Source organism: Suncus etruscus, chromosome X (genome assembly GCF_024139225.1).
Source record: "Suncus etruscus isolate mSunEtr1 chromosome X, mSunEtr1.pri.cur, whole genome shotgun sequence".
In the NCBI taxonomy this organism is placed as follows: Eukaryota; Metazoa; Chordata; class Mammalia; order Eulipotyphla; family Soricidae; genus Suncus; species Suncus etruscus.
This window is the reverse complement of record NC_064868.1, coordinates 50,257,104-50,269,192: the sequence shown is the minus strand read 5'-3', so window position 1 is coordinate 50,269,192 and position 12,089 is coordinate 50,257,104. Positions and strand designations below refer to the sequence as shown.

At 42.1% G+C, this 12,089-nt stretch overlaps 2 protein-coding genes across 3 annotated transcripts in view; both read left to right on the top strand.

Moving 5' to 3' along the window:
- Positions 1–12,089, top strand: part of ELK1 (ETS transcription factor ELK1) — a 679,088-nt gene that overhangs the window by 34,704 nt on the left and 632,295 nt on the right. The window lies entirely within an intron of this gene.
- Positions 4,540–12,089, top strand: part of SYN1 (synapsin I) — a 74,699-nt gene continuing 67,149 nt past the window's right edge. Inside the window, exon 1 of one of the 2 annotated variants that reach the window (XM_049767227.1) lies at positions 4,540–5,158. In XM_049767227.1, coding sequence (XP_049623184.1) covers positions 4,782–5,158 — 377 coding nt within the window. In that variant the 5' untranslated portion in view covers positions 4,540–4,781. The remainder of the gene's footprint in view (positions 5,159–12,089) is intronic. The other variant, XM_049767226.1, reaches the window with a different exon arrangement.

Here is a 12,089-nt window from a genome sequence, read left to right as displayed (position 1 = left end):
TCCAGCTCTGCCAATTCCTATGCAGCTGTATCCAGCATGTAGCTCTGCAGAGCTCTGTGTTACAGGTTTTATGATTGGGCCCATGCCCTAGCAGACACTTTATGATTGGCTAGTGTGTTTGTTTATTTGTCTTTCTACCTCCTAAAGGTCCCTACATTCCTACCCCCCTGTAGCATTTATGCTGTGGATTTCACAACAATCTGGTTTTGAATGGCAGCAAAGGAGGGCTGGATTTAGCACCCACTGCACTAGCACCTGCACCCACCCACTTCCAACAATCCAGCTATTATCCAGTTATTTGTGACAACTCTGAGAGGCAGGGATGGAGGACAGGTTGGGGAGGCTGACAGAGGAAGTGCCTGTGGGGTGCTCTAACTGGAATGGGGGGCAAGAGATAGTAAAGTCAGCACTCATATTCTTCCCCAAAACAGATACATATTCCCTTTATTGTCTGTTCATTCAGTACTTTGGGGATATACTAGACTCATATCTGGGCATCTGAAGTGAAGGACTGGTAGAAGGAAGGCATCCAAATAAAGAGACAGATGACCATTTAAACATTCATCTCTTATCAATGCTGAATGTATATTAAGGTTAGTTATGAACACCATGGAGAATAGGGAAGAAATGTCAGAGCTGTAATGGTTCCACAGTGATAATATCAAACCCAGATACTAATGCCATTAGTATTTGGAATATTTCCCCCCTTGTCATAAGATAAATCAAAAATAATTATGGTACTGAATTAATTCTTTGTTTCCTTTTTTTTGAATCACACCCGGTGATGCTCAGCGGTTACTCCTGGCTATTAGCTCCGAAATTGCTCCTGGCTTGGGGACCATATGGAATGCTGGGGGATTGAACTGCGGTTGGTCTTAGGCTAGCACGTGCAAGGCAGATACCTACGCCTTGCACCACCGCTCTGGCCAGTACTAATTAATTCTTAGAGAATACTCACATGCCTGGTAATGTGTGATAACTTTCCATACTCTGGACCCATAAGGGTCAATTATATATTACTTTATGCTCATTTTACAAAAGTGGAAACCGACCTAAAAAGGTAAATGTGGGGGAGATTTCTAAACTATCTTATCAGGGACCAGAGAGATATAGTACAGTCATAAGTAATGTACTTATCTTGCATGTGACCAACCCGGGTTTGACCCCACCCAGAATCCCATATGGTCTTTTGCACACACTGCCAAGAATGATTCCTGACTGCACAGCCAGGAGTGACCCCTAAGAAGAGTTGAGTGTGAACCCCCGAAAAAAAAACAAACAATAAAAGCTTTATCAGAGGTCATGTGTCAGATGTTCTACTGTGTGTGGAGAGACCACTTTGGATGGAAAGATTCCCATGAGAATTTGCTTATACCCAAAATCAAACAGTATGCTACTCACTTCTCTGAGTCATTTCCTCTTGTATAAAATGGGTCAGTTGATAAGTTAAAATAATGACGAAGCTGATGAACATTTGGTCATTCTGGGAAGACTAACCCAAAGTAAAAGAGAGTTCTGATTTCAGGTGGCATAGATTTATCCCCTCCCTCAAATGGAATTTGACTGCATATCTGTGTATGTGTGATACGCTGACCTATGGGTCTGTGCCAGAGAAAGGACATATTGAATATATGTAGAGTGCATGTGAAGTTAGAACTGTGTGTGCACCTTAACAAGCTCAAAGTGTACATGTACATTTTCATTAAAGGGACTTAAATGTGTGTTATAAATGTGGGTGCCACTATGTTATGAGCATATGTTAGTATGTGTGATAGAGTCGTTGCTCACTGGAAAGATGAAAAAAGTTCAAAAGAGCCTTACCTCTGCCTAAGGAAACTGAAATACTCTTAGGGGAAGGGTAGTCCTCATTGCTCTGCAGAAAACTTGATAAAAATTAATTTATAGAACTAAGCTCTCTGGACATGGAATGGCAGAGGGGCCACAAATAATAAGAGAAAGGCTCAAGATTGTGGGCCCTAGGGAGAGGTGGGCTGAAGGCAAATTACTGAGGAGCTGTTCTTGAGTTCCCAGAAAAGTACAGTCTTTGGAACTGAAGATGCTCTCATCCCCTATAAATGGCACTGTAGATTCAGCACAACTTGATTGCTTCAGTTACTGAGCCAAAATTAGAGGAAGTGTGTTTCGGAGATTCTGTGTCCCATCCATGTATGGGACTTGATGTAAAAAAGGTGAAGAAAAAGAAGCTGCATATACTTTGCAGATAACTTTGCAGTAAACGTAAAATTCCTCTTCTGAGAAACATTCAGGTAAGCTATGCCAGGGCATCAGGACATAAAGAGAAGGAATGGCTAAGGAAAATGCCTGAAAGTAGTACTGGAGCTGAGATGAAAGAGGAAACAGGATAGTTCGGCAGTATTTATTTTGGGAACCAAAAAACAGACACGTAGAATCCGAGTCTTGGAAAAGGGGATTTCTCCTGGAGACCCTTGGCCAACAATGATCCTTGAGAGCATGGGAGGACATTCCTTGCATGATACATGAAGCTATAGTACATGAAGAAATATAAAGATTATCTTCCCTCTCCTTCTTAAATGTGGGTAGATCATTTTTACAAATGAGGTTAACTAAATCCAGGGTCTGTTAAGCCAATTCCTCAAAGGTTTGATGACACCCCTGATTGAATCTAAGAAATCTTGACTCCATATTACTTGCTTTAAAAGATGTTTAAACACACAAGTGCTTTAAGTAGCAAATAAAAAATGAACATATAAATATAGAAAATTATCAATTATTAATTGACATTTATTAATTCTACAGGTTAAAGCAGAAACGCTTCCAAATTTTGCCTTTTTCTTAGTTTTACCTCTTTGTTTCACTAAGAGGAATAGGGAACAGAATAGGTCCATTCCTATTACCATGCACCACAGGTCCTCCTCAATCATATTCCTGCCATATTGCCACTAATTTTTGCAAAAATAGCACCTTTTTCTGATATTACAACTGAGCCAGACCCTTTTTGGGATGAATTATAATTCTTGGTTCCCCTCATAATGCAAAATAGAAATTATATTACCCACCCAATAAAATGGTGAGGATTGGATGAGACAATGCTTATAAACAGCCTCTTTGAACAGTGAGTTCAATCTGTCAACAAATTATTTTTCAATGGATTTGTACTTTTATTGTAGTTAAAATCTGTTGGTGGGCCCACACCTGGAGGCATTCAGGCATTATTCCTGGCTCTGCTCTCAGAAATCACTCCTGACAGGCTCAGGTGTCCGTATGGGATGCCAGGAGCTGAACCTGGGTCCATCAGCCACATGCAAGGCAAATGCCCTACCGCTGTACTATCACTCAGGCCCTGTAGGAACTGATAGAATGGCTTCAAAAGTCCACCTCTGCTCAGAGCATAAAGGTTATTTGCTCATATTGCAAGCATTATTTGTTTTTCAGTCTGTGGATCAAATCCAGAGTGCTTTTCATGCTAGGCAATCACTCCATCAATGAACTACATCCCCAATCACAAGCAATATTTGGCACTTATTCTGTATACCTTATTGTAAATGAGGTGATGGTGGAACAGCCATGAGAGCTGATATTACCAGGTGGTATCATGGTTTTGAGCTTTGTCCAGGGTAGAAAGGAGTGTATAAATTGGTTGTGTGTATGTATGGTTGTCTGGGGAGTGTGATGAACACATATCAGGAAATGTCTCTACACAGCAGATCTAGCTTTGTCCATGGTTATCTGTATCTATGCATTTTGTATGGATATAGATGCTCATATAAGTTCACCTGGGTCTCTGTATATAGGTGTAGGTCTTATTCACATGTATAAATCAATGTATGTTATCTACTACCCTGGGGTTTATGCCTATGTGGAGACCTAGATCAGTGTATGCTCCCTATTCATAATTCCATGTGTTTTCATATTTTGGGGAATGTCTACATATATCTCCACGTATGTCTCATTCCTACGTGCCTTCTGGTCCCCTACCATCGAGGACAAGGGTGTGTATCCCACCCAAATGTCCACCTCCGCTTGTCTGATGTTGTCTGCACCACCCCCGCACACTTCTCTGCCTAGCTGAGCCTATGTGACTTGGAAGACTGATCTCCCCGCAACATAGCGCGTGTGACTCTCCCCCCATGCCACTTGCTGATAAGGGGCTTTTCCCCTACTTTTGGGTCTCTGAATATGCCTTCACCCCCCTCCACTCCCCCTGCACCCCCAATTCCTTCTGTGGTCAATATCAAAACAGGAATTCTAGTAACTACAGAGGATCCTATTTATTGGTGCCAGTGGGCATGAATAGCAGGATAAGGCAGTGTGGGAGACTTGCTTGACCACAGAGCAGGCCGCCACGACAACCGACACCCCCTGCCCGCAATTGCGCATCCCCCATCAGGGCGGGGGAAGGGAAACTGGGATGCAGCGTCGCGCGTGCGCACTGTAGCCTTCAGCACAGCGGACAGCGCCTTCGCCCCCGCCAGCCAGCGCGCGCCACCACCGCCCCACCACTGAAGACGCGCTGACGTCACTGGCCGTTCCTCCGCAAACTCCCCTGCCAGGTCGCCTTGGTCGCGTCCACACTGCCGCCTGCCCAGCTGGACTGCACCACGTGGGGCACAAGATAGGGGTGTCCGGGCGCGACCATCCGCGCTGCGGCGGTGGCGACTCCGAGCTGCCTCAGTCTGCAGTGGGCAGCAGTAGAGTCACGTCGTGCCTCAGAGTGGCGTTGGGCTCCTGGGCCCCGCGCGGTCCACCCCCGCGGCTTCAGACCAGACTGCTCGGAAGACCACCTGCCCCGCGCCGCAACCATGAACTACCTGCGGCGCCGCCTGTCGGACAGCAACTTCATGGCCAATCTGCCAAATGGGTACATGACAGACCTGCAGCGCCCTCAGCCGCCCCCACCTCCTCCCTCTGCCCCCAGCCCCGGAGCCACTCCCGGGCCCGCGACTGCCACTGCTGAGAGGGCCTCCGTGGCCGCCCCCGTGGCCTCCCCAGCCGCCCCTAGCCCTAGCTCCTCGGGGGGCGGTGGCTTCTTCTCCTCTCTGTCCAATGCGGTCAAGCAGACCACAGCAGCGGCCGCGGCCACCTTCAGCGAGCAGGTGGGCGGAGGATCTGGGGGCGGAGGCCGCGGGGGCGCCGCCGCCAAGGTGCTGCTGGTCATCGACGAGCCCCACACTGACTGGTAAGCGGTTACCACGAATGCTTTCCCGTGTGTGCCTGGCACTAGCCCTCTCCCAAACCAATTTCCTTTCAATTATTTTGCTGGGTTCTTCTTGTATGCCCCTCCCTCCCTTGCCCCCCATCCCCTGTGCCCCCCTTCTGTCTTCCTCCTATTTTGCTTTTGATCCATACAGGGAGCAGTTATCTGGCAGTTGCTGTTTACTTCCCTGCCCAAAGCTTTGGTTTTATTACCTGTCAACCTGCCTGAGCCTAATGCACCCTACCCCCCCCAAACCAACACCCCAATAGCCTTGTCCTCTAGATCTCTCATAAGCATTTATCGAATTCCTGCAGTGTGTCTCAACAGATAGCTCTTGCCCAAGGACTTTGATTTCCTTGAATGTTGTGAAAATTCCATTGAGAATGTGATTGGTGCCTTGTTGCTCTTCACCCTCACCCTAAGGTCTTCTAATAGAGCTTGTGAGTATGTAACAAGAACATGCTGTGTGCCCCATCCAACCAACCCTCTCAACGACCCTTTACTATCAAGTAATCATTGGGTGTTTGCTGTGTATCCCACTTCAGAAAAGCATTTGCCTTTCATGAATCATGTGAGCCTTATTTTGAAAGCCTTCTAGGTCCCCCCACCCCCACTCAAGACCTTAAGGCCTATTTCTCCAAAGAATCTAGGAGGTATATGTGTGAAGTGCTTGATGTATACCCCATCCCCAAGTCCTTTCTCAAGCATATAATTTTCCTCAAATGAGGTTTCAGTAGCATTTTGAACCGTATGTGTGTGACTCATCTTCAGACTCCCTCCCCGAAATCCTTTTCAAATCCTTTCTAGATGGATCTAAAAAAACATTTATCGATTGCCTCCTTTATTCCCCCACCCACCCAACCATTTATTGAACTGTGTTTTTTTAAAGAACATTATTTAGGTGAAGCCACTTAGTATTTATCAACTGTTTACTTGGTGAGTTTTCCCTAAAGACTCTTTTGCCCCAGTATATTCAGCAAGCATTTATTGAGTGCTTCCTTTTTACTTCGTTCCCCAAACCCTTTCATCCCTAGTATCCTTTTTTGACCAATGGCTACAATATGCATGTTTTCATATTCTGTATGACACAAGCTTAGATTCTCCATAAATGTCTTTGCCTCTAATTAATACAGTGATCAGAGATCTAGAATTTCCTGTGCACCATTTCAATGAAAGGCCTTTTTCTTTTAATTACTCCTTGGAGCATTTTTGGAGCACCTGCTGTATGTCCTATCCTGTACCATTTACAAACAAGCCTTTCCTCCTGCAAAAGGAGAGCCAAACATACATATATCAAGTTTTGCAATTGCCCTTCTCCAAAAGGCTTTCCATCTAATGGATCCAGTTGTATACCCATCCCTAACACCTCTTCTACAAAGACCTTTCTTTTTAGTGAACACTTAATTCAGATCTGCCAAGAGCTCAATTATAATTACCTTTGCTCATAATACTTTTTGCTTTTTACTCCAGGGTTCCTGAGAGACATGGTTTCACTTCACTTTATGGAATATCTTCCTTCTGTGTGCATTGTGGTCATGCTTCCTCCCCAAACACCTTTCTTTTTCTTTTTCTTTTTTCTTTTCTTTTTTTTTTTTTTTTTTTAGTTTTTGGGTCACACCCAGTGGTGCTCAGAGATTACTCCTGGCACTATACTCAACATCGCTCCTGGCAGGCTCGGGGGACCATATGGGATGCCAAGATTTGAACCACTTCTTCATGCAAGGCAAACGCCCTACCTTCATGCTATCTCTCCTGCCCCAAGACCTTTCTTTTTCTTTTTCGGGTTTTTTTTTTTTGGGTTTTGGGTCACACCCGGCAGCACTCAGGGGTTACTCCTGGCTCTACACTCAGAAATCGCTCCTGGCAGTCTTGGGGGACCATATGGGATGCTGGAATTCGAACCAAAGACCATTTTTGTGTTCAGTACCAGGGAGGCCTCATATATACAAGGCAGTTCTACAGCTCAAACTACATCCTTGGCTCTCTATTCATCATAAATTCTTCTCTTCCAGTAGAACTCTTACGAGTATATAAAATGAAGCTGGAACGATAGTACAGTGGATAGGACACTTGCCTTGCATGCGACTGACACGGGTCTCATCCCTGGTACCATATAGGTCCCATGATCACTGCCAGGAGTGATCCCCAAGTGAAGAGGCCCAAAACAAACAAAAAGGAATATACAAAGTGCCTGTTGTGTGTAGGGAGAACATTTCCCTTCAACATCTGTAGAAGAACCTACACCAATCATAAAATCTCTCTCTAGGCTCCTTTTCTTTGAAAAAATACAGAGCCCAGGTTATAAGGTTATAATTTTTTACATCTTTGTCACTAGAATTTCCTCTCCCAATATTGCATTCCTACTTCAAAGGATCTTCTATTTAATCCAGTAAACATTTATCAAATATCTATTATATAATTGGTGTCTTTCCTTTTTTAAGGTAAGTATAATCGGCATTTTATTCAAGTCTAGATGTTTCTGTTCCTATCTCAAGAGCTTTTTCTCCAGGAGTTTACTTCAGCCCAAATTAAATATATCACTCCTCCATACAGAAACCCTTACCCAGGAGCATTTCTCTATTCAGAGCATTTATTCTACAAAAATATTGCATTATTTCCATAAGCATAAGGCATATATTAATCACTATTATATAGTAAAAAAAACCCCACCACTTCACTTTTCTATCTCTGTAGTCCTGTCTGCCAAGTTGATTCTTACATTTTCAATGGTATATTTGATTAATGACCACTTTTTTATACTTTAAGAATCCCATATTCAAAGACTTTTCTCATCCTTTCTTGTGATCCTAATTCCCCATTCAAATAATCTTCATTCTGTCTTTCACCCTAAACAACCCTGGAATTTCACAATGTGTACTCCCTGTATTCTCTGCATCAACTGCATTCATTAACCCACTTAGTAGCTATCTCCCTGGGTGCCCCCATCACTATTGAAATTTATTCATTAATAATTTACTGTAGTAGGGCCCGGAGAGATAGCACAGCAGCATTTGCCTTGCAAGCAGCCGATCCAGGACCAGAGGTGGTTGGGTCGAATCCCGGTGTCCCATATGGTCCCCCGTGCCTGCCAGGAGCTACTTCTGAGCAGACAGCCAGGAGTAACCCCTGAGCACCGCTGGGTGTGGCCCAAAAACAAAAAAAATATTTACTGTAGTAAATTCAGACAACCACATCCTTCTTTTCTCCATCAATCCATAAAGCATTTATTGAACACATGTTATATAATTCCTTCACCAATGCTCACATTCTTGGCAGAAGTTTCTTATAGAGAAGGCATCTTCCAGGCTGAATTGCTCCACTGAAGTCAGTAAACCTAAATGAAGCCTTTTGCTAATCAACATACTTTAGATACACCTCCACACCAGTTCTCCAAAAAGATTCTTTACTTCTTTTTTAATCCCTTTATTTATCCATAATTTATTAGTTACCTTCAGATTAATTACAATATCTCTCTTCTTTCCATAGTCACAATGCCATTATTTTCCATTTTCTTTGTAGTTTTTATAGAAAACACCTATTAGCCACTTGCCAAATTCACTGAAAGCTTCTTCCCATTCCTTTCAGATTTCAGAATCCCCTCTTTATCTCAGAAACTGCTCCAGTCTTTTCTTACTCTCCACATAGTAAATATTCTAGTACTGTCTCCCATAGGCCAGGTGGGATGAATGAAGGCAGAGAGCCTATATTCACAGGCTCTATAAATATAGAACAGAATTTTCTGTATCACCAACTTGTAGACATAGGCAGAACCATGCAAATGTCAGGAAGTTTGACCTCAAGTAAGGTTGTTGTACAAAATCTAATGTATTGTGCAACTAAGTACAATCTAACACCTTTCCCATCAAACCTTACCACTCGTTCCTTCTTAGGTAGCAAATCTTACATAGTTTAAAATTATATATTCTAAGCTGAGATTCATTTCTTCTTTTTTAATTTTTTTTTGTTTTTGTGCCATATCCTGTGGTGGTCAGGGGTTACTTCTGCACACAGAATCACACCTGGTAGGCTCAGGGGAATGATATGGGATGCCAGGGATAGAACCTGAGTCGGCCACGTGCAAGGAAAACACCCTATCGCTGTGATATCACTCTGGCTCCTCATTTCCTCTTTTTATTTTTTATATATAAATCTTATTTGTGCACCATGACATGAAAAATTCCTTATATATCTATATATATACACATATAAAAATCTCATTTCCTATTTTTTAGCGATAATGCATTTAATGTTTTTTAAACTGTGGGCCACTTACTGGCTTGTGGCCAGCACGCCATTTTCTTAATGAAGTAAAGTAAATGAAAATAGAAATTAAAAGAGTTTATTGTACATAGTAAGTATAATTTTTATTTAGAAAACTGTTGCTCCAACCAATAAGATATATAATAAATAATGTTCACTATATGTTATATTGGCTGACTCATCATGTTTGTTATATAATGGCTTTGTAGTATGTATATATAATATATATGCTTTTATTTATGAAATATATAGGAAATATAAGCTTCTTATAAAGATATATAATTACTGAAATTTTTATTCGAATTATATACATACTTATATACATTCTATTACATACCTTAGATATAGCTATTTAATATGTGATATGCAATATAGTGTCTATTATATATTATCAAGACACATATAAATATGTGTCTTATATAACATATTACATATACTCAGTGAGTATTATATAAATAATGGTGTGAGTTATATAAACTATATTTCATATTTTAGCTTCTTTTCTTAGACTTCCCTGGAATCAGACCCTGAGACTCAGATTTGTGTGCAGATTTGTTGGGAGAGCTCTTGGGAACAGCACCTGTTATGGAGGAGGAGTGGGAGAAGCAATTTTTGGCAGAAGGAAAGGGTGAGCTATGATGCAGCCATAACAGAGGCCTCAACCAGTCATCTGGAAAACCCTGGAACTGGAATGACCCTTTGGTATTGTCCCAGTTAAGGTCAGGCTTTTGTATTCTTGCTCAGACATTGTCTTCAGGATTTAGCCTTTGAAAAGAAAAATACCTGCTTCAGAGGATCAAAGGACAGCACCATGTGCCTTCAATAACAGACATTCCCTTCCCAGAAGCTGGGAAGTGAAGGATCTGAAGGAGAGCCTTGAGGATCCTGGTGTAGCACATAAGTGACCCTTTGTGCTGCTCTGTACTGCTCTGATTTACTTTGTTTCCTAGAGTAAGTTCATCACATCTGGTAATTGCAAGGTTAGTGGGATGACCTACAATCACCCCCACTGTAGATCTGCCTCAACTACCTCCATTGATTGCAAAACCATAAATGATATCCATAGACTACTTTCTCTACTATTTAAATTCTAGATTCCCCATATTCAACTAGTAAAACTTGGTATCAGTGGCTTATCTTGTGAGTGATTTATTAAGTGACCTCTGAGTTCTTTACTCCCAAGTCCTTCTGAGATTGTGGCTATGCCTCTTCCATTTGCTGTCATAGTTGAACAAAGAGAACTAACAGAAGCACAACATGATCACGTTGAATCTAGACATAGTATTCCCTGTCCTCACTGTGTAGCACCAGCCCCATGTCCTGATAATTAGGGTCAACCTGAAATTCCAACTGGAATTGCACCTGGGATATATACCAAGTTATTCCATTGCTGTCAGGTCAGCAGCTTCTCAGTACTGTGGTTTGTAATGTCATAGGTAAAGTCCATGGTAAAGGGCCTCCTTCTGCACCTCCTCTACAGAAAAATGACCTCTGGGTTGGTGGTGTGATGTTATATGGAGTCCTATTCTAGTGGATTAAATGTTGTGCAAGTCTTAGACAGTGGGACTGGCTAAGGTCTTGAACTCAGGAAAAGCAAGTCCATATTTAGAATATCTTAATCAGGGGCCGGAGAGATAGCATGGAGGTAAGGCGTTTGCCTTTCATGCAGGAGGTCATCGGTTTGAATCCCGGTGCCCCATATGGTCCCCCGTGCCTGCCAGGAGCAATTTCTGAGCCTGGAGCCAGGAATAACCCCTGAGCACTGCCAGGTGTGACACAAAAACCACAAAAAAAAAGAATATCTTAATCATGACTTTTTCTAGCATGGAAAAGGCCCAATAAAACAAACTTCCCACTACTGACATCAGCATCTTGGTCTTTGTTTCTGGTAGATTGGAGATTTTAGCATTAGCACTGTAGGAATCATACATTACCTCTAGCTTTGCTATTCATACTATATATTTCATGTATCTATATGTTTGTACTGGTGTAGCTGATTTGAAAGGCTGTCTGACATCAGCTGACTGATTCATTGCATCTACCTGGTTGTTTCATGCCACTTTCTTTGTGGATGCTGACGAGTGGGTATTATCATACAATATAAAATATTCATTCCTCACATTTTGGCCACTTATATGTCTGATGACATTTATCTCTTCAGATCTTCTTATTCTCATCTTCCATATTTTTCCTTCAAGGCTTCTGATCAATCTGTCAAGCCATTCCCTAATATCCAATAGTAAATAAATATATATACAAATATATGTATATATTTTCACGGACCACACACATCAAGTCAATGACCAGATTCACTGCTCTAAGATTTGTCCATCAGGAGTATTTCAAAACCACCCAAATGATACTGGAGTGTAACAATGTATCTGTGATCCAAATGTAGAGTTGTACTTCATCACTGGGTACCTTCTGAAGGGATGGAAGACTGAGCACAACAGTGTGAGTAACATGGACCCCAGCTTGCCTGTTAAGACAAGTTTCTTTTATATTTTCATTGTTTAAGAGTTTATTTATACCTAACACATGAAATTATCTGGTGTTTGTCTTTCTCCTTCTGACTCACTTTCCTTAGCATGATGATCCATCTATGTTGTGATTAAAGGCAAGTTTCTATCTTATAGTTGAGTGCTATAGTATT